The 25,287-nt window shown below is 43.7% G+C and overlaps 1 protein-coding gene across 7 annotated transcripts in view; it reads left to right on the top strand.

Annotated features, from left to right (window-relative positions):
* Positions 1–18,982, top strand: part of AMPH (amphiphysin) — a 196,673-nt gene extending 177,691 nt beyond the window's left edge. For all 7 annotated transcript variants that reach the window (XM_084796448.1, XM_084796447.1, XM_084796446.1 and 4 more), the window contains 4 exons: positions 3,953–4,159; positions 5,334–5,600; positions 9,474–9,575; positions 17,791–18,982. In XM_084796448.1, the coding sequence (XP_084652574.1) occupies positions 3,953–4,159; positions 5,334–5,600; positions 9,474–9,575; positions 17,791–17,898 (684 nt within the window). In that variant the 3' untranslated portion in view covers positions 17,899–18,982. The remainder of the gene's footprint in view (positions 1–3,952; positions 4,160–5,333; positions 5,601–9,473; positions 9,576–17,790) is intronic.
* Positions 18,983–25,287: the final 6,305 nt, after the last annotated feature.

Genomic DNA, 25,287 nt, shown 5'->3' with positions numbered 1-25,287 from the left:
TACAGAAAGCTAATTTATTGGGATGAATAAATACAATAAAAGAGGAAAATATTAGGACTAAAAACCTTTCCAGTCCTTCTCTGATTTAATCTAGTACTAACACCTACATTGAGCAGGTTCCTAATCTCTGTTGTGGTTTTGTATTATTCTGTTAGTCAGTAAATATTCATAGGAAAATGTTGGTAAGAGTAGAAATTTGAAAGACAATGCAGGAGTAAGAGGAGGGTTGAGGCAACGCTAAAACCCAGGTCAGACACAGAAACCATGTATGAGGAAGTGGAATAGGCCGCTGAATGTAGTATTTTAAGCTGTAAAATCAAAAATGTCAATTGAACATTGCCAGAGGATTAGAAATCCATTGCTAGATGATGCAAAGGTTTGGGAAGCAGTCTTTTTCACTTTCACTTTCTCAGTAGGTCATTCCGAATGTCGTTTTCCTCGGCTGTGAAAACACTACTTTTCTTAGCATCTTTTTCTGGCATTGTTCATTTCAGTGTTTGGGCGAGGAGGTTTATTTGCCACCACTTTTATTAGCCCTTTGCTGCCCTTTGGTCCCTTCCATGTGACAGAGTTCCTGTGAATTGCTGCGACCCTGAGGCTGACATACCTGCCTGATGAGGACCGAGTCCCTGGTCTCCACCTGCTGGTAGCTGTTGTCATAGCAGTGCTGGCATCAGAACAAGCCTGTTCAGCCGACAAAGCGTTTTCAGATTACATAGCCGAAGAAGAGCTATGATATGCACGTCTGGATACAGTCCAAACACAGACAGACAGAAAATAATCATGCATAGGCTAATGATTCTGTTTGCATCAAATGAGTTTTTAAATTATTTTTGGTGTTTTGGAGAGATGGCTTGGGGGTTAAGAGTGCTTGCTGTTTTTCCAGCGGACCCCAGTTCAGTTTCCAGCACCCACGTGGATACCTCATATCCACCTGTAACTGCAGCTGCAGGAGATCTGATGTCCTTTTCTGACCTCCACAGAAGCCTGCATGCATGTGCACATAAAGGCACAATCGCACATATACATAAGTAAAATAAAATAAATCTTTAAAAAATTTAATTAATTAAAACAACACCGGGTTTCCAGCCAGAGACCCTGCATGGACTGGACCTAGGCCCCCTGCACAGATGTAGCCTATGGTCAGCTCAGTCATCATGACCCTAGTGAGGGAAGTGGGGGTCGGCTCTGGCTCTGACAAGGACTCTGCTGCCTGCTTTTTTGTTGCTTTCCCCTGATGAGGCTTCCTCGATGGACCACAGGGGAAGGGGGATGCCCTCAGTCCTGATGTGACTTAATATGGGGGGCAGGGGAGGAGGGTTGGGGGGAGGGGAGGTTCCTCTTCCCTGGGGAGTAAAGGAGGGGGGAATGGGGAAACAGGGAAGGAGGGTGGGGCAAGGGGAGGGAAAGATGGGAGGGGACTATGACCAGGATGTAAAGCGAACAATTAATAATTTTTTAATTAAAAAAAGAAAAAACAACAACACAAAATTATTCTTGGTAATGCCATCAATATGCCATAGAATATTAATGTTTCCTTCAAAAAAAGTAACATTAATTCACTTAACACAGTGATAGTGATATGTGCTGCCCAGAACATTATGCATGGAAGAATTTATGTAAGGGAGGCACAGATTATGAAACTTTCATCTATAGCTCTGTGTGTGTGTGTGTGTGTGTGTATGTGTGTGTGTGTGTGTGTGTGTGTGTGTAGGCTGGTTTGCCATTCTGTCTGCATGTATTTAGAGCCCATCTTGTTCAAAGCCATTGAAATCATTGTGTTGCTCATAGGAGTGACTTTTCTTAAGACAGATGAAAAGCAAAAGTAACAGAATTATGATCAAACAGTTTGTCTTCCGCACTTGAGCCTGTGAAGCCCTTCCGTCATATCATTTGTATGAATAGTTCCTAGTGTGGAGGAAAACTTGCATAGTCTTGAGTAGCCAGGTGAAAGCCTCTTTCCTTCCCCTCCCTCACCTCCCTCTCCCTCCCTCTCCCTCTCCCTCCCCTCCCTCCTTTCTTCCCTTCCTGTTGTTTAATACCTGGCATTAAAACTGGAGCCTCAATGCAAGCACTGTAGCACTGAGCTGCATCCCAGCCGGAAACTGTTGATTTCACCAACAATAACCCATTGTTACTCTAGGGGTTAAGATGCCTTCCTAAGCTGTCGCTAAGTATGCTTCTCTTGACAACAGTGACATTAAAAAAAAAAAAAGACCACTGTTTACTTAAACGAGGGGTGTGATTCTCTTAAGTTTTTCATTTATTTTTGTTGTTGAAATGTTCAGTCATTCACAAAAAAAACCCTCAAATCTCCGTGTAACTTTTAACTAATTTCAGTATTTACCAGCATGTAAAATTCATTTCAATTAAGCGCCAGCTACAAATCACACAAGAAGATCACCTTTTTGAGTCCATGTACTTTTAATAACATAGTAAGAATAAAAGAAATAAAAACAAGTGGCTACATTTGCACCATGGCCCATGTTTCTCATATCAGGAGCTTCTCACACGAGACATGGAAATTTCTATGAATGTGACCGACATTTGACAGTGTGTCAGAGGACATAGCTTTTATAGTAGTTATCTAAAGTGCTTCATAGAAGATTACGTAACATAGCAGTTGTGACATTGAGGCAGAGGGGAGAGTTCCTGGAGGAAACCATGTTGAGAGCTGTGTGAGGTCACATTCCCATGTGACCCATCTGTGGTGTCCACTGAGCGCTGCTGTCCATCGCCCATGTCAGAAGTCACGGTTGGAGAGCCAGTGCTTGCAAGAGTACAGCTTTCCTGACTTAGCACAGTGAACAGCACAGAGCTGACTCCATAAAGGAAAGCATTAGCCCTTGCTAAGCCCATCATAAAGCAGTGCCAATTTTTGGAATGTGTATCCTGGGGACACTATGTAAAATCAGTCTTACCATTCTTTCTCAATGGTCTCTTTTATTCTACCTTCTCAAATCAGGCCTGCCATGCTGGTAGTATTAGAACCCTATTAAAGGGTTAGACTCGGTGCTTTCTTTATTTCATCATCACATGCTTTAAATACTACTGAAAGCTTTTTTGATTTTGCTTCCCTTAGTAAAGACTCCAAGTCTGACTGTGACATTTTCCTCTCCAGCAGCTGACTCCATGCATATCTGCATATTGCTGATGCATATTAAAATTTAGAGCTAGTTCCCCTCATCCACTAACGATCTTTTGGGCGAACCCCACCATCATTCCAATTTCCCCAAAGGATTCAGATGTGGAGAGCATCACTAGTGCAGCCATCCTGATTGTGGCTGCCTGGTGGGATGCTGACCCACTGTGCTGCCTGGTGGGACGCTGACCCACACACTGTGCTGCCTGGTGGGATGCTGACCCACTGTGCTGCCTGGTGGGACGCTGACCCACTCACTGTGCTGCCTGGTGGGATGCTGACCCACTGTGCTGCCTGGTGGGACGCTGACCCACTGTGCTGCCTGGTGGGATGCTGACCCACTGTGCTGCCTGGTGGGACGCTGACCCCTGTGCTCTTCCTCCATGAGGCACACCTCACATGGACCCAGGTCCATTCAGTGTTTTAACTTGTGTGATCCCTAAGGCTTATGCCACTGTTATCTGCTTTTATGCAACAACAACAACAAAAAAATAGCCCATGGAGAGAGATTCACCCACTGCTTACCAATAGCCTTTAAACTTTAGAGTCCAAAGAATGGTATATGTCACTTGGTCCATGCCATCTACAATATCTGGCTGAAGGGAAAGCCAAGGGATGCAAAATCCATATCATTAGATGCTCTGGGGAAGAGTGAGCTCTGATCCTGCTGCCCCTGACTCCTGGGATTTGGTCCATGGCAAAGCCGCTCAGAGCTGAGCCTTTAGCAGTTGAGGACTAACGATGGAGTGGGGCTGAGGCCTTGCGGAGACTCTGAATGCACAGACATAGTGACTGCCTTCTCCCTTACAGATCCCTCCAGAAACTGATGCCGAGGAGGCTGTGGGGGCTACAGTGCCAACTGAGGGGGTTCCAGTGGAGAAAACAGAGGCGGAGAAAGCAGCCCTCCCTGCTGGAGAAGGAGAAAGTCCAGAGGCAGCCAAAACAGATGCTGAATGCACTGAGGGTGTGAGCAGCGAGAGCCTGCAACCAGCAGAGCCTGAAGGCGCTGCTCCTCAGGTAAAGGGTTCTTGAGGCATGTCTAAGGCGATGGCTGTTGTGTGGGCCTTTGTCCACTAGCCTGGGTGGTAGCCATCTGTGTGGAATAGATTTCCTGTGCCTGTGGCTGATGCACGGAAAAGAACAAAGGAAGCTGCAACCATAGTAGGTGGAAGGAATAAAGCATAGACATTGAGTGTCTTAGGGTTTCTGTTGCTGTGAAGGGACTCCATGACCATGGCTACTCTTATAAAGGAAAACATTTAATTGGGGCTGTTACAATTCATAGGTTTAGTTCATCCCTGTCATGGAAGGAAGCGTGATGGAATGCAGGTATGATGCTGGAGAAGGAGCTGAGGGTTCTACATCTGGATCCACAGGCAGCAGGAAGAGATAGTGTGAGCCACTAGGCTTGGCTTGAATTTATGAAACCTCAAAGGCCACGCCCCAGTGACACACTTCCTCCAACAAAACCACATAACACCACTCCCTATGAGTCTGGGGGGGGGGCATTTTTATTCAAACCACCACAGTGAGAAAGCCCATAGTAGTGAGAGGAACGAAGCATGTGATAAAATGATAGAACTGTTGGGGTTAGAAACGCCCCCCAAAACTTAGCTCCCTGCCAGCCCTCGGGGGGAACTCAGCATGAGTAGTGAGGTGCAGTTACTATATCACTATTTAGTGTTTGTCACTTGCAGGGTATCTCAGACTCTTCACAAGGCTTCTTACACACACACACACACACACACACACACACACACACACACACACACCAGTTACAGAAAACAGCACATCCCAGGCCCCTATGCCTTGGCACTTACGAACACCCATTGCAAAGTGTGACAGCAGCATGAAGTGTCCTTTCTATTTTCTTTTCAGCATAGTCTCCTGCCGCCTCAGGACAGACCCCCTCCCTTTTCAGTCTCTGACCACCCTGGATTGCTCATAGACCCCTCCCATTTTCCAGGCAGTGCGACAGTTCAAGGGTCTGGATAGGGTTCCCACTAATGGGTTAGCGCTCAGGCGAGACGGTGAGAAAGTCAGGTCAAACGCAGCTCATGGGCGTCTGCAAACTCAGTGATCTTGGAACTGTGGGCGAGTGGGATAAAGTATGGGTGGCTGGTACTGACCCAGTAGCAAACACACCTGCTGTTTCCCAGGCCATGACACTTTCCACTTCTCCACCCACCAGGAGAAGGTTATCCCTTCCGTTGTCATCGAGCCAGCCTCCAACCACGAAGGGGAAGGAGAACACCACGAAGCTGCTATGGGTACTGAAACGAGGGAGGCCACCGAGGATGCAGCTCCTCAGGGTCCAGGGGCTGAGAAGCAGGAACTGCCTACAGAGCCCGCACCGCTGGATTCTCAGGCAGCTCCACCTGCGCCAGCAGATGCTGTGGACTCATCGCTGTCTGCAGGCGATGCCGCTCAGAACCTGCCTCCTGGCTTTCTCTATAAGGTCTTTGTATCGTCACTTCGGGGTCATTAATCGTTTCTTCGAGTCTCTTTTGCGCCATTTTCTGGTTTTCACGTGGTTTGAGGTATTTTGTTTGCTCATTTTTTGTTTTGTTTTCCATTGTGTATTCTTAAATCTGCTTCCCTTTACTTGACCTCCCCTGGGTGAATGGCCCCACGGTGCGTACTCTGGGCAAGCAAGATCTACAGTGATACCCTTTATATTTCCAAATAGAATAACTAGATCGCATATGCACTGGCCCTGGGTAGTGAGCGGGCACATTGCATACGCACTGCCCCTGGCTAGTGAGCGAGCACAGTGCATACGCACTGGCCCTGAGTAGTGAGCGGGCACATTGCATACGCACTGCCCCTGGGTAGTGAGCGGGCACAGGGCATACGCACTGCCCCTGGGTAGTGAGCGGGCACATTGCATGTGCACTGGCCCTGGGTAGTGAGTGGGCACAGTGCCTTCCAAGCCTCCTCCTTCAGAGCTGAGTCTGGCTTCCCTGCCTAGTGAATTGTACTCCATAGTCTGTCCCATGAGGAGTGGTCAAAGAGGCAGCAAACAGAGCCACTGGGTACAGATTGAGGGGCCAACAAATAGTCTAAAAAAACAAGTATCCAAAGACTCTGTGGGCCTTCTGTGAAAAGGAAGAAAGAAACGAGCCTTCCTGGGAAGAAAGTTTTTCTGGGCAGGGATGAAAGCCTCCTTACCAGTCGACAAAACAACAACAGTAATTGCCTAGAAAAACCACTTACAGCCCACTGTTGGCGGCAGATAAGGTCCCCGAAGAATCTGATTAGAGAGTGTAAATGTTTTATAATTTGATACTGTATTTCAAAATGCAGCCCTTGTTTTGTTTGGGTGGTTCTTTGTTTTGCAGTATTGAGAGCAAACTCAGAGCTTTGCACATGCCACGCAACCCTCTGCTGCTCCGCGACATGCCTTTGTACTTTTTCATTTTGAGACAAGGTCCTACTAAGTTTCATAGGCAGGCTTTTGCCTTGTGATCCCCTGCTGTAGCCTCCCAGAGAGGTGAGTGATAGGCACAAGCCACCATACACACACACACACACACACACACACACACACACACACACACACACATTCATGTTTATAAGTATGGGATTCTCTCTGTCCCTCCTTTAGAAGGAAACCTTGTCACCAGAAGTGGGTGCCGGCATAATAAATTTATGAAGGGATTAACGTGTGCCAAAATAATTTGAACATATGGGCTAAAGTTAGGACTAGAACCCTGGTTATTTGTTTAAGCAGTATAGCAAAGGTTTGTGCCAGGTAAGACTGGGGCATGAGGGACCCATCTTAGCCTGCCGATCACTGTGGTGTGACTCAAGGCGCATTGCTCCGCCCTTCTCTGGACCGCTGTTCCCATTGCTTACGTTGATGTTTGGATAATGGGCAGTTCTAGCTCTGATAATTTTTATTCTACATATGAGATGCATCTTTCAGAGACAGGCTGTTTCATCTTGAGTGTGCAGGTGTTTTCATGGAACCAATATGGAAGAAATAATACCGGTCAGGGCTATCCTCAAGCTGAGAAATGGGTATTCTGTCTTTTCCATAATGTAAACTTTATTTTTTTTTAAGTGAAAAGAAAAAACAGGCTGCCACGGCATAAAGCGATATGATAGAAAAGGGTGAATGTTAATTTTTAGAAAGCCATTTGTTGGGTATATTCCAAAGAGTGGAATAGCTGGGTCTTAAGGAAGCCCTATTCCCAGTTTTCTCAGAAAGCACCAGATAGATTTCCAAAGTGGCTGTACTAGTTTGCATTCACACCAGCAATGAAGGAGTGTTCCTCTCTGTCCACATCCTCGCCAGCATGTGGTGTCGCTTGAATTTTTGATCTTAGCCATTCTGATGGGTGTAAGATGGAATCTCAGAGTTGTTTAGATTTCCATTTCCCTGATGACGAAGGAGATTGAGCATTTCTTTAAGTGTTTCTCAGCCATTTGGTATTCCTCTGTTGAGAATTCTCTGTTTAGTTCCAAGCCCTATTTCTCAACTGGGTTATTTGGTGCTCCAGCACACAACAAGAAAATTTGCTCAACCATGTTCATAGCAGCCTTATTCATAATAGCCAGAACATGGAAACAGCCTAAGTGTCCATCAGTAGAAGAATGGATAAAGAAACTGTGGTACATATACACTACGGAATACCACTCAGCTATTAAAAACAAGGAATTCCCGAAATTTGTGGATAAATGGATTGAGCTAGAAATGATCATAATGAGTGAGTTAACCCAGAAGCAGAAAGACTCAAATGGTATATACTCACTGCATACTAGCCCAAGGGACATGTCCCATGAAAGCCTTCACTTACCAGGGAACTGGGACAGAGGGGAGGACATCCTATTGAGACTCTAGATGAGAGAAGCATGGGAGAATAGCAAAGTAGAAGGATCTAGAGAGTCCTAGAAACCTGCAAGTAGAACATTGTGATAGGCAGATTTGGGCCCAGGGGTCCTGCTCAAACTAAGGCACCAGCCAAGGACAGTACAGGTGGTAAACTTTAAACCCCTACCCAGATCTAGCCAATGGGCAGAACATTCTCCACAGTTGAGTGGAGAGTGGGGTATGACTTTCACATGAACTCTGATGCCTCATATTTGACCATTTTCCCTGGAGGGGGAGACCTGGTGGCACTCAGAGGAAGGACAGCAGGTTACCAAGAAGAGACTTGATACCCTATGAGCATATACAGGGGGAGGTAATCCCCCTCAGGAACAGTCATAGGGGAGGGGAATAAGGGGAAAATGGGAGGGAGGGAAGAATGGGAGGATTCAAGGGACGGGATAACCATTGAGATGAAACAAGAATAAATTAATAAAAAAAGTTTAAAAAGAAAGCCATTTGTTTAATTAAATAGTAATTCTTATATAACATGCAAGTTTGCCTATTTTTTCATTATTTTACAAAACAGCCTTTTATTTTGGCATATTTAGCTGAACTTAAATAGTCATCAGTGACAATAAAATATCTAGTAAAAATTAAAAAACTAATATTTCAGCTATTGTGTATTACATTGAATTAATAAGCATAGACACGAATGGCCTCATACAAGTCAGCAAGAAGCAAGCGTATTAAGTAATTAGAAAGCAGTGTTCCCAAAAGTATTTTGAAGTTTTCTTCTCCCCTTGGCGTTTGAATTAGCCTGACTTATATTACCATATCAGGATGCTGGATTCCACATCTTTAGACAGATAAGCAGTTTATTTACCTCACAATGGGAAGTTCAGAGAACAAGTGGCAGTGGCCCTGCTCTGGCTATAAGCAGATGCTGTCATTTAAGAAGGAAAGTTCATGTGATGGCAGAGGAAGCATGGAGAAATCCCACTCTATTATAATCCTCTTGCAGAATGCCAGAGTCCTATGAGAAGCCTGCTAGTTCCCTTGAGGACATCACCCCAGGGCCTCCTCCTACACTCCTTGTCTTACTGTTTTCCATGCCTCTCTCCTCCCCTCTGTGGACCAAGCTTCTCACACCCACAAATGAGCCTGTGCAGCAGGCCGCATCCTACCTATAGCAGGATTGTAACGTGCATCTTCATCCCTTATTTACTCGGAGAAAGTTTCTAGCAGTGTCTGCATAATCTATTAGGAAATGTGACATTATGCTTGCCTTCCTTCCTTCCTTCCTTCCTTCCTTCCTTCCTTCCTTCCTTCCTTCCTTCCTCGCTCTGTAGCCCACAGCCCTTGCTTGTCTAGAGCACAAGAGGCAGCCCAAGCTGACTTTGAAGTCACTGCTCTGTTCCTCCCTTCGACCGACTCCTGGGTGCTGGATTACAGGAAGAGCCACCACACTCAGCCTCGTTTCTAAAACTTAATCAGTTCCTTTTAAATGTGTTGCAGGTGGAAACCCTGCATGATTTCGAGGCAGCAAATTCCGATGAACTTAACCTGCAAAGGGGTGACGTGGTGCTCGTGGTCCCCTCAGACTCAGAAGCTGACCAGGTAACGTATGAGGCTGGAAAGTGCATCAGGCCACATGGGTTTTTTGGGATCTGTTGGAGAAGGGACTTCCTGAAGCATTTCTGTTCTCTAAGATGCTGCAAGCCAACTCTGAAAGGCCCTATGGACCTGCACGCTCAGCACTCCATCAGCGGGGTTCTCCAGGGTACCCATGTCGGATACCTCTGGCTGTAGCTTTCTGTACAATTAGATGTGATGGCCTTTTCCTGTCTCAAGATTTCTTGCCAGGGATGCTGCATCTGTAAAACAGGTTTCAGCAAATTCTGACACTGGGCATGAACTAAGCATCCCTTTCAGAAGTGACTGCCTCTAATACCATGGTAACCCATGGAAAGGACCGGGTAAAACATTTTAGGGAGGTTGAAATGTTTTGAGTCTTGATGAGGCCACACACAGGTAGACTTTGTTAAACCTTATTGAACTTTACAGCTAATGACTCTACCATTATAGAGCACAGTATTTAAGTTATACCTCAACTGGGAAATGTCTCTCTTAACAGAATGATTGAATAATAAGATGCTAAGAACTCCTAGATAATTCCTATTCACAATTTAGGAATTCCTGAAATGGTACGCATGTGTAAACAAGCCTGCGAGTGGATATTTTACAGAGAAGAGCTGTAACTCCTGTACTAGTTTTATAGAAATGTATTTATATGTCTTTTCCCTCAAAATAAAGTTTAAGACCACACCTTTAAAGTAGTATTTATAAACCAACATTTTGTTCTTTCCTTTGGTAATAGATTTAGCAATATAAATCAACTGATGTCCAAACACCCAGATAATTGCCTCTGACAGAGTTAGAACTTAATAAAAAAAAAAATACTCTAAAGCACCAAATATTTTAAAAATTAAAAACATGTTTATAAACAATAAATTTAATCAAATAAACAATATTTTAATTGAAAAATATATTTCATAATGGGCCTGGAAGGATGGTTGCTCTTCCATAGAACTCAGATTTGATTCCTAGAATACATATGGTGGTTCACAACTGTCTGTGTCTTCAGTCTCAGAGAATCTAACACCCTCTTCTGGCCTGCGGGCATTGTGCACATATGTTGCATGGGCATGCGAGCAGGCAAACCACCCATACACATAATAAATAAATGAAATTATACATATTTAAATATAGTGAAAATTACAATTATAAAATCAAAACCAACTCTGGAAAACACTGCCAATGTTCTAATCCTCCAATTAAAAGATCTGCTAGCGTTTACTTCTATGTGTAAAATTAAGCAAGTACAACCAAAGAGCTGTTTAAAATAAATTATTTATGATTTATTAAGTAAAATAAATAAATAAATATAATGAAAAGGAAACAATAAAAATAAATTTACAAATGAACGCAACCAATAGCACCCAAAATCCAGAAATGATGGCCCATGTCTGTATTCCAGCACTCAGGAGGCAGATACTGACAGAGAGGCTTACCAGATACAGACTATTATAAGACTACATATTGAAAATGCATTTTCAATGTGCGTGTGCACACATGTGCACACACACACACACACACACACACACACACACACACACACAAACTCAGAAAACAGCAAAGTACAAAAAAGCCAAATCCTGAACAATTAATAATAGTTAATAAGACGTATGTTAATTCTTTGAAAGGATTAATAAGATTATTATTTAATTATTATGCTATTTGTGAGGAAAATTGATAAAGCAGAGATTAACAATATAGGCAGAAGCAGAAGCATCTCTGTGCATTGTAAAGCATTAAAATCCCATTTAATTAGTTACTTGTCTCATTGCTGTGGTTGACTTGATGAGAAGCAACTCAAGCAAGGAGGGGCTTATTTGGGCTCATAGTAGGGCATATAGTCCATCCATCACTGAGAATTGCCGCTCATCAATCAGTCTGATAGCAGGTGGCTCTGTGGCAGTAGGAATGTACATCCAGCCCTCCTCAAATCTTGCTGGATGGGAAGCAGAGAAAGGGGCATGTTAGAACTTAGCTGGGTCCCCCAGATTTCCTTTTGCTTAGTTTAGGTCACAACCCAATGGACAGTCCTGTGTATATTTGGAACCGGCTTTCTCCCCTTGGTTAGCCCTCACTGGCAAAGCACTCATGGAAAAGTCCTAAGGCACCTCTCATGAAACGCTCTTGGCGCTTATCAATCTAATCAGGTTGACAACGGAAAGTAAACATGGCAAGTATATCCCTTGTCAGCTTAATAAGCAAACGTGTCTCACCCTTGAACCCTTTACCTCACAATGCCAGTGCACTTAGTCCATCTCCAGCACCCCCAAGATCTTAACAACTCTAACATTGCTCAAAAATCTAAGTTAGTCTCAACTGACACTTGACAACTTCTTAACTATAAGGCCAGGAAGAAAGAAATAGAAAGAAAGAAAGAAAGAGAGAGAGAGAGAGAGAGAGAGAGAGAGAGAGAGAGAGAGAGAGAAAGAAAGAAAGAAAGAAAGAAAGGGCAACCCTATTGCATACTTCCAGTATACATCCCCAGAAAGAAAGAATAGGAGAAGAACAAAAAATACTGGACCAAAGCCAGGCAGAATCCCAGCAGACTCAGCACCAAATCCTGCAACCACATGTGTAGCATCTCAGCTTGTAGAGTTATGTTCTGTGCTCCAGTGGGCTTCCTGTCCCCACCTCCTCCAGCACTGCTTCCTTCAGCACTGTGTCCTCTCCCCTGGGTGGACTTCACCAACTACATGAAGCTTTTCTTGACAGACATCCTTTGCCTTTCCAGTACCTCATGGGATATTTCAGCTTGGCTTCACCTTTACATCTTTGTGCATTTCCCTCTTAGAGCTCTACGCAGAAGATCTGACTTTGCTGCTCATTGATAGACTCTGGCTTCTTGGAGCCTTGGTGTGATTCTTCAGGACTCTGTAAACTTTGTATGTTGCATGTTTGAAAAATTTAATAACCTATGGAAAAGGCAAAAACCATACTGTCTGTTCAAGATGTAGCCTGGCTTCCTTAGACCACAATCACAGTAGCTTCTTTTTGTTTCAATGCTGAACCTAGGAAACCACTTCACTAAGTGGCCATTGCTCAGTCTGGATGCCCTAGGACCAGTCTTCAGCAAATTATTACATTTCAAATGAGTAAATTAAGACACATTTGCATGTCTACAAGCTGGAGTCTAATGGCCCCAACATCTCTCTTACCTTCCCAGTACAAAGCTCCGGGTTTTACATCGATTGTGCAGATCTTCTTCACAGCCATATCTGCTTCTCCCTCATCAGTTATGTTTATAACCATAACTGGCTCAAGTTCTTTGCCTTCAACTACACATTTTCTACATCTTTCTGTTCCTTTACACTATAAATATAAGCCAATGCGCTAACCCTGGGTTACTAACATACCCTGGTCTGGATATTATGCTGTCCTCTGCCAAATAGCTTAGCCCATTGCTTTTTAATTTTTAGTTCAATATCATTTATACTTTCAAGACACAGGCAAAACTCAGCCTGGTTCCTTGGCAGAATAAACCATGAATGGCCCATTAGAGTCCTTGTCCCTCACATCAGCTTCATGAGCACAGTCAGTCTTCACCTCCAGCACTCTGTCAGCATTTTGATGTCCAAAATCCCATCAGACTATCCCGTTAGGATGTGTGAACCACATCCGAGGTCTTTTCTCACCCAGGGATCCAACCCCTTCCACTGTTCCCCACAAAACAGTTCCAAAAGCCTACAAGGCACATAGGCAGGTAGTCACAGTCGCAAGCCTGCCCCACGGCACCAACATCCCATGTTAGTTACCATCCTCACCTTTGTGACCATGTATCAGACAACAAGCAACTTCAGGGAGAAAATGCTTATTTGGGATCACGGTTTGAGGGGATACAGTCCATTGTGACAGGAAGCATAGTAGCAGGTCGCTCTGCTTCGGTGGGGATACAGGGATGTGCTTTCTGGCTTCCTCATATCTCATAATAACAGGAAGCAGAATAAGAGGATCCCAGTATTCGCCGAGTTTGCTGCCCTTTTTCCTTTTTATTTACTCTAGGATCATGGCCCATGGAATTGCACCACTCCCATCCCATGTGGGCATGACTCTCTCTTCAGTCAACTCTCTTTTGAAAAAAAAAAACAGTTCTTCTAGGCACAACCAATGGTGTGCCATATGATGCCCTAGGCATAAATCCCATCAAGGTGACAATTGAAACTATCCATCACACCTATTATGTAAATGTATGTATTTTTTTCACTAACTATAATGTGTTTTTTAAAAGTAAGACAGAAGTCTTTTATAGTTACCAGTACACTCTATAATATATATATATATATATATATATATATATATATATATATATATATATATATATATGTAATATATATGAGGGCATATCTTTCTGATTAATTTTTCTTCCTTGAATGCTGGTGTGCTAACAGCTAATCCTCTGAGCCTTTCTTCATTTGTATTCACGTCAAAAGACTTCTCACTTAGAAAAAGACTCTAGGCTGACTTTTTTTCCTCTCAACACTTCAATATCTTGTTTTTTGGTCTCCATTGTTTATAATTAGAACTCAGCTGTTGTTTGGTTAATATGAATTACCCATAAGCAATTTAACTGATAAGTTGGACTATAATATGGTAGAGTGGTGTGTGTGCGTGTGCATGTGTGTGTGTGCGTGCGTGTGTGTGTGTGTGTGTGTGTGTGTGTGTGTGTGTGTGTGTGTGTGTGTGTGTGTGTTTTCGTACTTGGAGTTCATTTTGTTTCTTTGACTCATAACATTTTATTTCCCATTATATGGAAAACTATCCGGTATTATTTCTTTATTTTTTCCTACTTCATTCTTTTTCTTTTCTGTTTCAGAATTTCCATTTATATTGTATTCAAAGCTAATGCCTAGCAGCCTGTTCTTTTTTAATCAATATATATTGCACTGTGGTAATCAGGTTGGGGAATTTTTAAGACTCTCTTTTGCTGCTCTGTAGTTGTTGCATTTATGCAGTAGCTGTCTCAGTTCTAGGATCACTCTGTACCATTTTACCATTTCTTTCTGGTCTTTTTATGCAGTTTCCATTTCCTAGTTACGATTTCCCATATATTGTCTCATAATCACTACCTTCCAACTTAGATACTTGAACAAATTCATAATAATTGATTTAATAGTCTCAAATGATAATTCAAAATCTGTACAACATGAGGGTATATTTCTATCCATTGCCGTTGTCTATGGGGCATATTTACTGATTTTTGTCCTAGGGTCTGGTAATATTTATATTAACATTGAACACTGTAGCGAGCTGGATTCTGTTTTCTATATCCGAAGGCCATTTATTTTTGTTCCAAGTAGGAACTTAGATTATTTACTTATCATCCAAATTTTGGGGAAGATAGTTTGGTTTGTATTTTCTTATAATGTCATCCTATAGACTTTTTACAAATTCTTAGCCCTAGGACAGTATTTCTACCTCTAAAACCGAAGGCATGTTTAGGGAGATGTCTATAGAAGGCCTATAGTGTAATGTTTTATCAATTCTCCTAATTCAGTATGCATTATTTTTAAGATTTATTTTATTTTAAACTTTATGTGTGTATATGTGACTGTATGCAGATATGTGCACCTGAGGCAGGTGCCTAGGTAGGCAGGGTATCAAATGTCCTGGCCTGGAGTTATGGGTGTTTGTGAGCTGTCTGATGTGGGTGCTAAGAACCAAACCCTGGCACTTGGAGTTGCACTCTAGTGCTGCAAGAGCGCACACTGTTAACCACCGAGTCCCCCTCCAGCCCGACTCAGGCTTTAAACTCCAAACTCCCCCTTTACTGGCAAGGCTAAGACTCTTTTTCCAATTCTCAGCTATTCTGCTACTATTTCCCTCCAAGCTCTTGAAATCTCATTCATAGATGCAGGCCAGGATTTAATGAAAGTGTCTCTGAGTACTTGGGGACTTCCCTCCTCCCAGAACCTCTGTGCCCATCAGTGCACGCTGCTCTTGTGACCTCGTCTTCTGTAATCCGTCAGCACAGGGAATGAGCATCATCCGTGGGGTACAGATGTATTAACCTGTTCTCACCCACACTGATTCCCTAAGTTTAAAGGTTAAATATTTTCTATTCTCTGCTTGTTTTTTTTTTCACTCTTGCCTTTAGCTGGCCCTGCATATGATTTATACCCACTTCTACTATGCATAAATGTCTTATATTTTATGATTATATTTCAAAGCAAAGAATCAGCTATGTACAGATTCATCTATGGAGACACATATGCAAAGTTATCTGGAGTCCTTACTCTGTGCATAAGCATTTATCCAATACAAGGGGTTCCACCATAATCAAAACTGAAAATTCCCCTCCACCACATACATATTTTAGGCAGTTAAAAATTTAATTTTCCTCAGCTATAGATTTATATTGCGTAATGTCCTTCACTGTACAGTTAAAGTTGTACTTAAGAGGAATGTGTTAGAATATATTTTCATTATGGGCTCGTGGATGCCGCCTCTTATCTTTTTGTTCTCTGCTGAAAGAATTTTAAAATGCCTCGCTCTATTTGGCCGCATTGGACTGTGACTCACTGTAAATAAAATCCACTGTAGACATGTGGGAGGGAGACTGACCTTTCATATGCATGGTAGAGGCTTGGGGAATGTTTACTTATCGTCTCGTACGTTAGCTATCACTCTGTCCTTTACATGTGCAACATCATAATTTGAAGGAGGGCACCTTCCCTCATCAGCCAGAGTGTTATCAGTCAGTTCCATTGGGGCAATTGTTTTTCCTCTGTTATTTTTGAGGAGTGGTTGTTTTCCGCTCTCTTCAAAAATTGGCCTGTCTAAGTGCTTATATTTCTTGTCTGTGTGGAAGCATCAATTTATAGTCTTAGATGATATCAAGGGGAATATATCCAGCACATTATTTAATTTTTGAGACCTCTTTTATCAGATGTACTTGAGCTTCCGAGGAGCGGTTCAGATTAAACCTGGCCATCCCTCTTTGTAAGTGGGCTCTCTTCCCTGCTTTGGTTAACATAACAAAGATGATCGTTTCCCACTGCTGTCCTCGAAGTATGTCTCCTTCCATGTTCCTCAGGTCAAGGACAGAGGAGAGCCTGCAGTTCTCAGTTGTCGCAGCTGTCTCCCAATCTGTAGGTGGCCAATCCCAGCATAGCTCCTTTAACCTATGGCTAAATGTCTTTATTTGCCTGATGGCACTTATGAGAGAAACAAAGCTCATTTAGAGAGAATGTGTGTCTCCAGCAAGAATACCACAGCATCAAGTTTCTCTGCACTCCACACAAATGGGAAACAGCAGGCAGCAGGCAGCAGGCAGCAACAGTAGCAGCGGCAGCAGCAGCAGCAGCAGGCAGCAACAGTAGCAGCAGCAGCAGCAGGCAGCAGTGGCAGCAGCAGCAGCAGCAGCAGGCAGCAGGCAGCAACAGTAGCAGCAGGCAGCAGCAGCAGGCAGCAGGCAGCAACAGTAGCAGCAAGCAGCAGCAGCAGGCAGCAGTGGCAGCAGCAGCAGCAGCAGCAGGCAGCAGGCAGCAACAGTAGCAGCAAGCAGCAGCAGCAGGCAGCAGGCAGCAGTGGCAGCAGCAGCAGCAGCAGCAGCAGGCAGCAGTGGCAGCAGCAGGCAGCAGCAGGCAGCAGCGGCAGCAGCGGCAGTAGCAGCAGCAGGCAGCAGGCAGCAGCGGCAGCAGCAGCAGCAGCAGCAGGCAGCACCCGTCCAACACTCAGTAGTGGTGAACCCTGTATAAGGTTCTTTCTTAGGGCTGTGTGGTGTGAGCTGTGGGGCATTTCTTTCCTATAAGAATGTAGCTCAGGATGCACAGCAGACACTTGGTGGCCATGCGGCACTATATTCTAATTTAACAGCTTTACATTTGACCCTCCTTGGCACCAAGGATTGTTTTCTGGATCCTTGGGCTACTGTGAATCACAAAGCCAGTTGGCTGTGTTCATTGACTACCATATTTTCCTGTGAGATCCCTTTTTCTTAACAACTTACAATTCAGTTAATGTTAACTAAATATGCCTTACACAAAATTAGAATGTTCAATTTCCATTCATTGTGTACAATAGTACATACCTCAAATTATTTGTTCCTTTATGTTTTTCAACTAACAAACTTTACAGTGTTTTCTAGTAGCGTGGCATCCTGAGGCCACAGCACTGGCTGAATGGGTTTCATGTAAGTTCTGGGAGCTGTGGACGTGGCCGGTAGTTGGTCCAATGCTGAAACACTGTTCTTGTGTTGCAGGATGCAGGATGGCTGGTGGGGGTGAAGGAGTCAGACTGGCTTCAGTACCGAGACCTGGCCACTTACAAAGGCCTCTTCCCAGAGAACTTCACCCGGCGCCTGGAGTAGGGCTGCAGATGTTGCAAAAGAGTCACGTGACTGGGCTTTTAAACCTCCACGAAATACGGAAGAGTTCACTTTTGCTACTACACTCTTAATGATTGACAGACTAGTGCCGGATGAGACTTGGCAAGACCGATCAATAGAGCATGTATGCAAAAACTGTAAGAGGAGGGGAAATGGCAAGTTGAGGAGAGAGCCCTTATTTTGTTCCCCGTGTTCGATAGAGGCTTGCTTGTGCTTTGTCTAACTGTGGACACTGGTACTTGCGTCCCCTCCCACCAAGTCTAAAGTACCTTCCTCCAGGCCGGACATTGACTTCTTTGCATCAAGTGTGTGGTGTCGAGTGGCTGCCCTGCAGATGTGATGAATTTCCCTGTAGTAAGGCATCATCTTACTCCCTTGCCCGATGTGAGCACCTGCTCTCATTCCCTTTCAAGGTTACCGTGTTTAAAACTAAACAGCTGCAAACATTCTTTAACAGTCTTTTCCCATCACCTCTATACACATATGTACGGACACACAGCCCCACACGCTGTTCCCATGCCTGCTGGACCTATGTGTATGCAGATGGCTACATATACATAGCTGATTCCTCCCTCTCCACTGTAGCTATTTGCCTCCAAGTGTCATTGATACACGCATTGCTCTTATTCCGTCTGGCATCCCAGCTGCAGTTTTGCCTCAGTGCAAAACCACTCATCCCATTGCCAAAACAGTTGACAGTGTCTGTGTGTGTGTTGTGTGCAGTTTTCAGAGTGATACAACAGATAGCACGTCCATGCTGCTGCCCCTTTGGAGAGAGCCCTGGCCGTGCAGCTGCCCAGCTACTAAGTTCAGATAAATATAAGATCTGGACCAGCAGCTGTGCAGTCCTCACTTCTGCCTTTATGTGATTGACTAGGTGAGGGGGGGCAAAAGAACCTATTTACAAAAGCTCCTCTATTCCTCCATGTTATATTTATGCAACTCATCTTCACAGATCATTCTAAAATGAGCGAGGTGATGTATGCTGTACCACAAACCATCTGTAACAGTAATGTTCTCAGTGCTGTGTCATTCCAAATAAACCTTTGGTAATCTCCAAGTCACACCGATTCCTTTTCACGAGTGCTTTTTTTCTTTTTTTTTTTTTTTTTTTTTATCTTTTTGAAACCTTGTTCCACTTGGAGCAATTTACAGCAGAGTTGTTATTTGTGCAGATGTGTGCTTGCTCCACCACCAGGTTGTGCTCTGTGACCCTGCCTCACTTACCCATCCCTCCATCCCAGTCATTGCTGGCCACTGGGACTTCCTGGGAACCAGCAATTACTAGAGCACAAATAACAGCTGCGGGGAAACCCCCTTCCGTTGCTGGCTGTGGACACTCAAGTCTGTGAATCACTGGCAACCAACCGTGTGACGCATAATCAGTCGGCATCACAACAGCTTCATTTTTGGTCGCTTCTCTTTCTGGCATTTTTATGTTTGTAAGTGCATAAAGAATTAGGTCTGATGGGATAAAAAAAAAGTCAGTTCGTAGAGCCATGGCAGCTAGAAGAGAACGCATCGTGCAAGCATGTTTCATCCTGAGGGATTTCTGCTAACACAGCTCTACATACATACAGTGTATGCAGATCAGGAATGTGTTTCTTATTTGTGTTTCAGATTTCCTTAAGGATTACTGGGTTTTATGTTTTTTAAGTGTTAGAAGGGAAATGCCTATTACTGACCCACCATTTTCCCATGAGCTAATTTACAGGGAGGCTTGGTCGCTTTGCATGGAAGTCTAGTGCAAGAAATTAAAATGCTGCTTGCTAGGGAGCTAGGCAAGCCAAGTGCAGCAAGGTGAATCGTATAAAGGAAATCACTCCTGACATGAGAGCGTATGGGCTGCTGAAAAGTGACTGAACAAATCAGGGGGTTGAATTCTCGGCTTCGGTTCTGTTGTTGTTTGCAGTGTTTGGTATTAAACTCTGACCCCTGCAAGTGCTAGGCAATGTATCTGCTTCCCCAGCACCCCAAATGGTTTTGGTAATAACATATATGTAAGCTGTGCAAAGCTAATTGTCACATCTCCAGGAGCAGTTACTCTGCAATTCCACTGGGAGCCTCCCCTGAGTGGCTGACACAGGGCGGAACACGACAGACAGGACATGGTTCAGATAAATTTTGCCCTTAACTTCCTAGATGAATGTACCTAGGTGAAGCTAAGACAACGTACTTTCATCACTTAATCTTGCTTTTAAGATACTTTTTGCTTGTGAAACAATAACTACAAGTAACCAGATTGTTTTAGGACCTGGAAAGACCCAAGAATTCCCAATGCCCTGATAAAGAATGGGTGGAAGGCAGTGCCCTAGTCCTGTGCTGCAGAAACTGCTCCTACGTGCAGTGGACATTTTTTTTTCCAGTGGGCTTTCGAGTGAGTTGGCAGTGGCTTCAGGAACTAGCGTGGCTATGGCTGTGGTGAACCCACGGTGTGCACATCATTCGATCACATACCGTTCAGTTTGTACCTGTATTTTATTCCATGTGGCCTGAATCCAAAAACCTGTGGAGCCACTTGATTTTTTTCCCTCTTTGGAAACCAATGGCATGTAGATTTTCACATCTTTAAGACTCAGATAGAGAAAGCCTGTGGTTCCCATGAAGTGGACAGGACAGCCACTGGCCCCTGCTAGAACTTTACTCCTTCAACACGTGGGGTGTGGATAGCTACAAAATCCTTTGCTGTTTTAAAAATTCAATGACTCAGGGTACACTGCTCCTTTGAAAAGGAAAAGCTCCACACACTGTGCAGCTGTGCCACTCCGAACAAGACTCTTTATGTCAGTCAAAGCTCGGGAAGTCCACAAGGAAGCCGTGGTGACGGCATCTGCTGGGTGGAGGGCGAAGACTCCTTAGATGCTCTTTTACAACATATAGAAGCCTTGGCTTGGGTGGTTAGGAAAACCTCATAGCGATTCCACAACCCATTCAGATGTCCCGCTAAAGAAAACACCGTGGGGAAACTCCAAACACACAAGAAACGGGGAATTTGGTGATGACTAAGGCCCAGGGCTTTGTTCCACACAAATTGCAGGACTGAGCACTTTGAAGCTCTAGGAACACACAAGTCAACAGAGTCCTAGGACTCTACTATTCCTTTTTGAAAATCTCAACTTACTATCTGCCTTCTGATTTTTACTTAGAGCTGATAGAAAATCCTTATAAATACTATGGGCCAGACCTTGGTGCAGGGTGCCTCACACTGTTCCTGCTTGGTAGTAGCTACTGCCTTCCCACAGGGTTACCTCTTCTTGGGCCTCAAGCAAATAGACATTTAGTAGCTTCTTTGAGAAGACAATGACTGTCTCTTGGCAAAGTTAGACAACTGAGAGCCATGTGGGTTTGTTCAGCCTGGAGACACTCTTTTTCCTGACTCAGTCTTTCTTTGAGTTATTCTACAACATTAGGCTGAGACCAACTCTCTGTAGCCTAGCACAGAGCAAGGGGCTGAGCAAGTTCAAAAGCACCAAACATTTAAATGCATGAAAAAAAACTGAATAGTTCCCCCCAAATATTTTGTGAACTGTTAGTAATACCTTTTTCAAGATTGCTTAATGACTTTTACAGTTTACAAGATAATTAATTGTGACACAACTCTTACTTAAATCTATGCAAACTGAGAGAAAGACCCTAAAACTTTTTCTTTGTATTAGTTTCCTACAATACAAATAGTCCCCAGACCCTTACGATCTCAGGTCAAACACTTAGGTTTGTGTGATTCTTGAAGGTCAAGTGGATCTGCAAGCTTACTTTTGCCTCCCTCCAGCACCTGCAGGTGTGACAGTATTTAGCTCTTGAGAAATGCATCCTTGTACATCATAACGCTGTGTAAGCTCAACCCCCTGTGAGAACGCCTTGTCTGTAAGCATTTCACCACAGGAATGATGCCCGTGTGTCCTCTCCCCACTCAATAAATGTGATAGAACTCTCACGTTGCCATACCTCCCCCACCAGTGACCACCATGAGACTTTTCTGGAATGCCGTGACACCATTAAACATTTCCGCACTCTCCCTAAGATTCCAGAATACAAATCCGCCTTGTCCCACCTCTCTAATTTTCCCTTTCTTCCTGTCTGTGCTCATTTTTTTTCTCTTTCTGTGGGTGCTGGGAGTGAGGGGGCTAAACGAGGGCGTATTTCTGCTGTCCAGGGACTGTTCCCTTGAGAGGGTCCTGCTGTTGCTTCCAGGTCCACATATTTGCGTGTTCATTAAACAGTTGTCAAGCAGCCTCTCCGTCTGAATTGCTACAACTTTCATAGAGCTTTTCTACAAGACTCCACCTTGCAGCCAGCACAGGGCTGAATCCTACACATCTGTATTTGGAGCTTCCTTTGTGCTTTGTTTTCTCAAGAATGCACACCCACCGTTGTCTGTACCCTCCCAAAATGTCGTGCCATCCTGCATTTTAGTTTTGACTACCCAGTCCTGTAGGCATGTCCCCATAGCCGGAGGTGATTTTGTACTTCCTGTCTTCCTAATTTGCCGCTCTCCTCAATTCATTTTATATGCAAAACACTAGTGCCAGCCTATGATTAACACCCGCTCATTACCTTTACTCCTCATACCCATGTGACGTCATTGGCACTCAAGGATCTCTGTCTTCACAGGCACTTCCTCTCATTTGAGTCTCCTTACTGTCCCTCCCTGAACACACTACGCAAGCACACACTACATCTTTGCTCACCCTGCTGCAGTCCTTTCTAGAGTGACCTCTCTTCTGTTTGCCTGCACTCTTCCCCTGCCACCCCAGAGTGCAGCTTATGTCTCACTCTGAAGTAAAGGGCTCTCCATCGGTTCCAGCCTGTGGCCTCACCCACACAGACTGCCTTCTGAATGAAAAGTGGGCATGAGGCCCTCAGTCTTTTGTTCCCTACACTAACAGACACTCTATCTATCTCAACTCCATATTCTCCATCACTCTGGTACACACACACACACACACACACACACACACACACACACACACACACACACATATATATATATATATATATATATATATATATATATATGTCCTAAGTGGGTAAGCTAGAGACATAGTACAGAAACAGCCCTATAACAGCATTCCAGGATATCTGAAATTAAATATAAATGAAATACAAAGTAATTCTGTCACACTGGAAAGGGTAATTTTAAATAAAACTCCAAAGCATACCAAGTGTACAGACAAAAAAAATAAGCTTCATTTAATGAGACATAGAGACAGCAGAGCAACTTATACATTTGTTACGTCTGAAACTCACAAAGGATTGACAGGTAACACACAAAATGTGCATCCAAGAGGACATTTTAAAAAATTATCCTTACAAAATTCATTCCAATGGCTTCTTATATTCATGCCTATATTTTTGATTAATTGGCATCAATAGTGAATATAATGTTTGGGTTTTGCCAGGTTCTCTAAAAGTTTTGTGTTTGAAACAACTTGATCTTTACAAAACTATGATGTGATCATTAGTCTCGCTCATCACAAACCGAAAAATCTGAGCAATGTCATAGAGTAGCAAACCAGGCTGTGTCACCGCGGAGGACTGCCTCCTTCACTTACTCTCTGCAATGTTACCTCCTTTTTACTGTATATAAGGGACATTAAATACCCAGAAGTTGGGGAAGGAGATCCTGCTTAATGTGCGTGCGTGTGTGTGTGTGTGTGTGTGTGTGTGTGTGTGTGTGTGTGTTTTCTCCATGACCAGCAACCCTAGGACTGAGTTCCCAGGAAGAACTGACCTTCTGTCAGGAGGCCCATGAAGGTTACATCACACATGGGTAGTGACAGCAAAGGCCCTAACCCTGGGAAGTTACATGAATAGAACTCAGCGGATCCAGTCACCTCCAGTGGGAAGAGTGTGTGTTGCTTCTGTAGGTAAAATAAGCGCTACGCCATTCTCACAGATCACAGAGGCTCTAGGGACCTGCATCAAATGTGTTAGGTCAGGTGCACAGGAAAAGACAGCTGATGGACACGTGAAATCATGCCCCATTACTGGCAAGAGTTAGTAATGACAGCATGCCACCATTCAGAAATAGAATGGAAATCCAGAAGACCTATAATCTGAAACAACATAGGCAACTCCACAAGATATCAATTACCAATTTTTGTATAGCCCATCCAAAACCTCATATTTAAATTACTTTCATTCTTTTGCAGTAGTGGGAATTGAATGCAGGCATGCTACCCAAGCACTCTACCACTGAGGTACATCCCAGCCCCTTTATTATATTTATTTTTGAGAGAATCTTAAGTTGCCCATGATCAACGTAACTCAGTGTTGAAGAGAGGCAGCCCTTAGACCTGACATCCTCATACCCTAGCCCCCAATAGCTGGACCCACAGGTGTGTCCCACCATGCCTGGTCATTAAGCCTTGAGACTTAGACAACCCATAATCCTCAGCCACAGAGAGTGGTTTCAGCTCATAGACTGAGACCAGGGTAGAAAGAATTGTTCTCTTTCTTTGGTGGTTGTAAAAAAAACAACAAACAAACAAACAACATGGTCTCTTCTTTTCTCAGGGAAAATTTGTATCCAGTAGCTGCAAAAGGCCATCGTGGTGGCTCTGACCACTGGTCACTCATCTTGGGGGATTTGTCACACCTGGAATGAGGGGAATAAAGGACACTGGATTCAGGACTCTCATAGCTCAGTCATATGAACATTAGAGAAATGATAGGAGCTTGCTTTTAGTAAGATGTTACCCAAATCATAGGTGTCCCTCATGTCCCTCAGTTACAGAATGTTACAGAGTCTCAGCTGAAGGTCTTGCTGGTGTCTTGCTGGTTCTTATAACTGGATTATTGAAACATTTGAAATGTTAAATAAAACAGGCTGCATCCAACTGAGAGGAAACCAGCAGATGACTCATCCTTAATATTCCAGGTCAGTCCACTGTTTTTTTTTTATTGAGAGGTCTTCTTTTTCAATTTCTAAGACCAGTAAGATTCAGCATGACTCAGTTTCTCCTGGGTGCTTCAGTTGTGTATGTTTGTGTGCAAGCATGGGTCCAAGTGTGTGTCCTCCGTGAGTTACCTCCGCAAAGCTCAAGTTTCTTGGGGGAATTTTGAGCATTGCCATCCATCCTATTAATCTAAACCTAGTCCGCTGAAGTCACCCACCTTAGACAGTGGCTTGGCTAGGTAACTAAACCACCATCTATTCAGACACTCCGTATCCCTTGTGGATTTCTTAACAATTCTACTCAGTGTCTAGTAAAGAGGATAAAAGCAATATACATTATTTCTGAGTCAAAATTAAAGTGATCATGCTTCCTTTTTTCACCTTATACCTGTTACCTCAGTGTATGAACCATCCATTCGAACTGGGGTCCCAGAAGACTAAATCTGGAAGAAAGCAAACGCATCAGCCACTTC

Source organism: Acomys minous, assembly GCF_964271855.1.
Source record: "Acomys minous genome assembly, chromosome: 9".
Taxonomy (NCBI): Eukaryota; Metazoa; Chordata; class Mammalia; order Rodentia; family Muridae; genus Acomys; species Acomys minous.
This window is presented reverse-complemented; position numbering and strand designations above follow the sequence as displayed.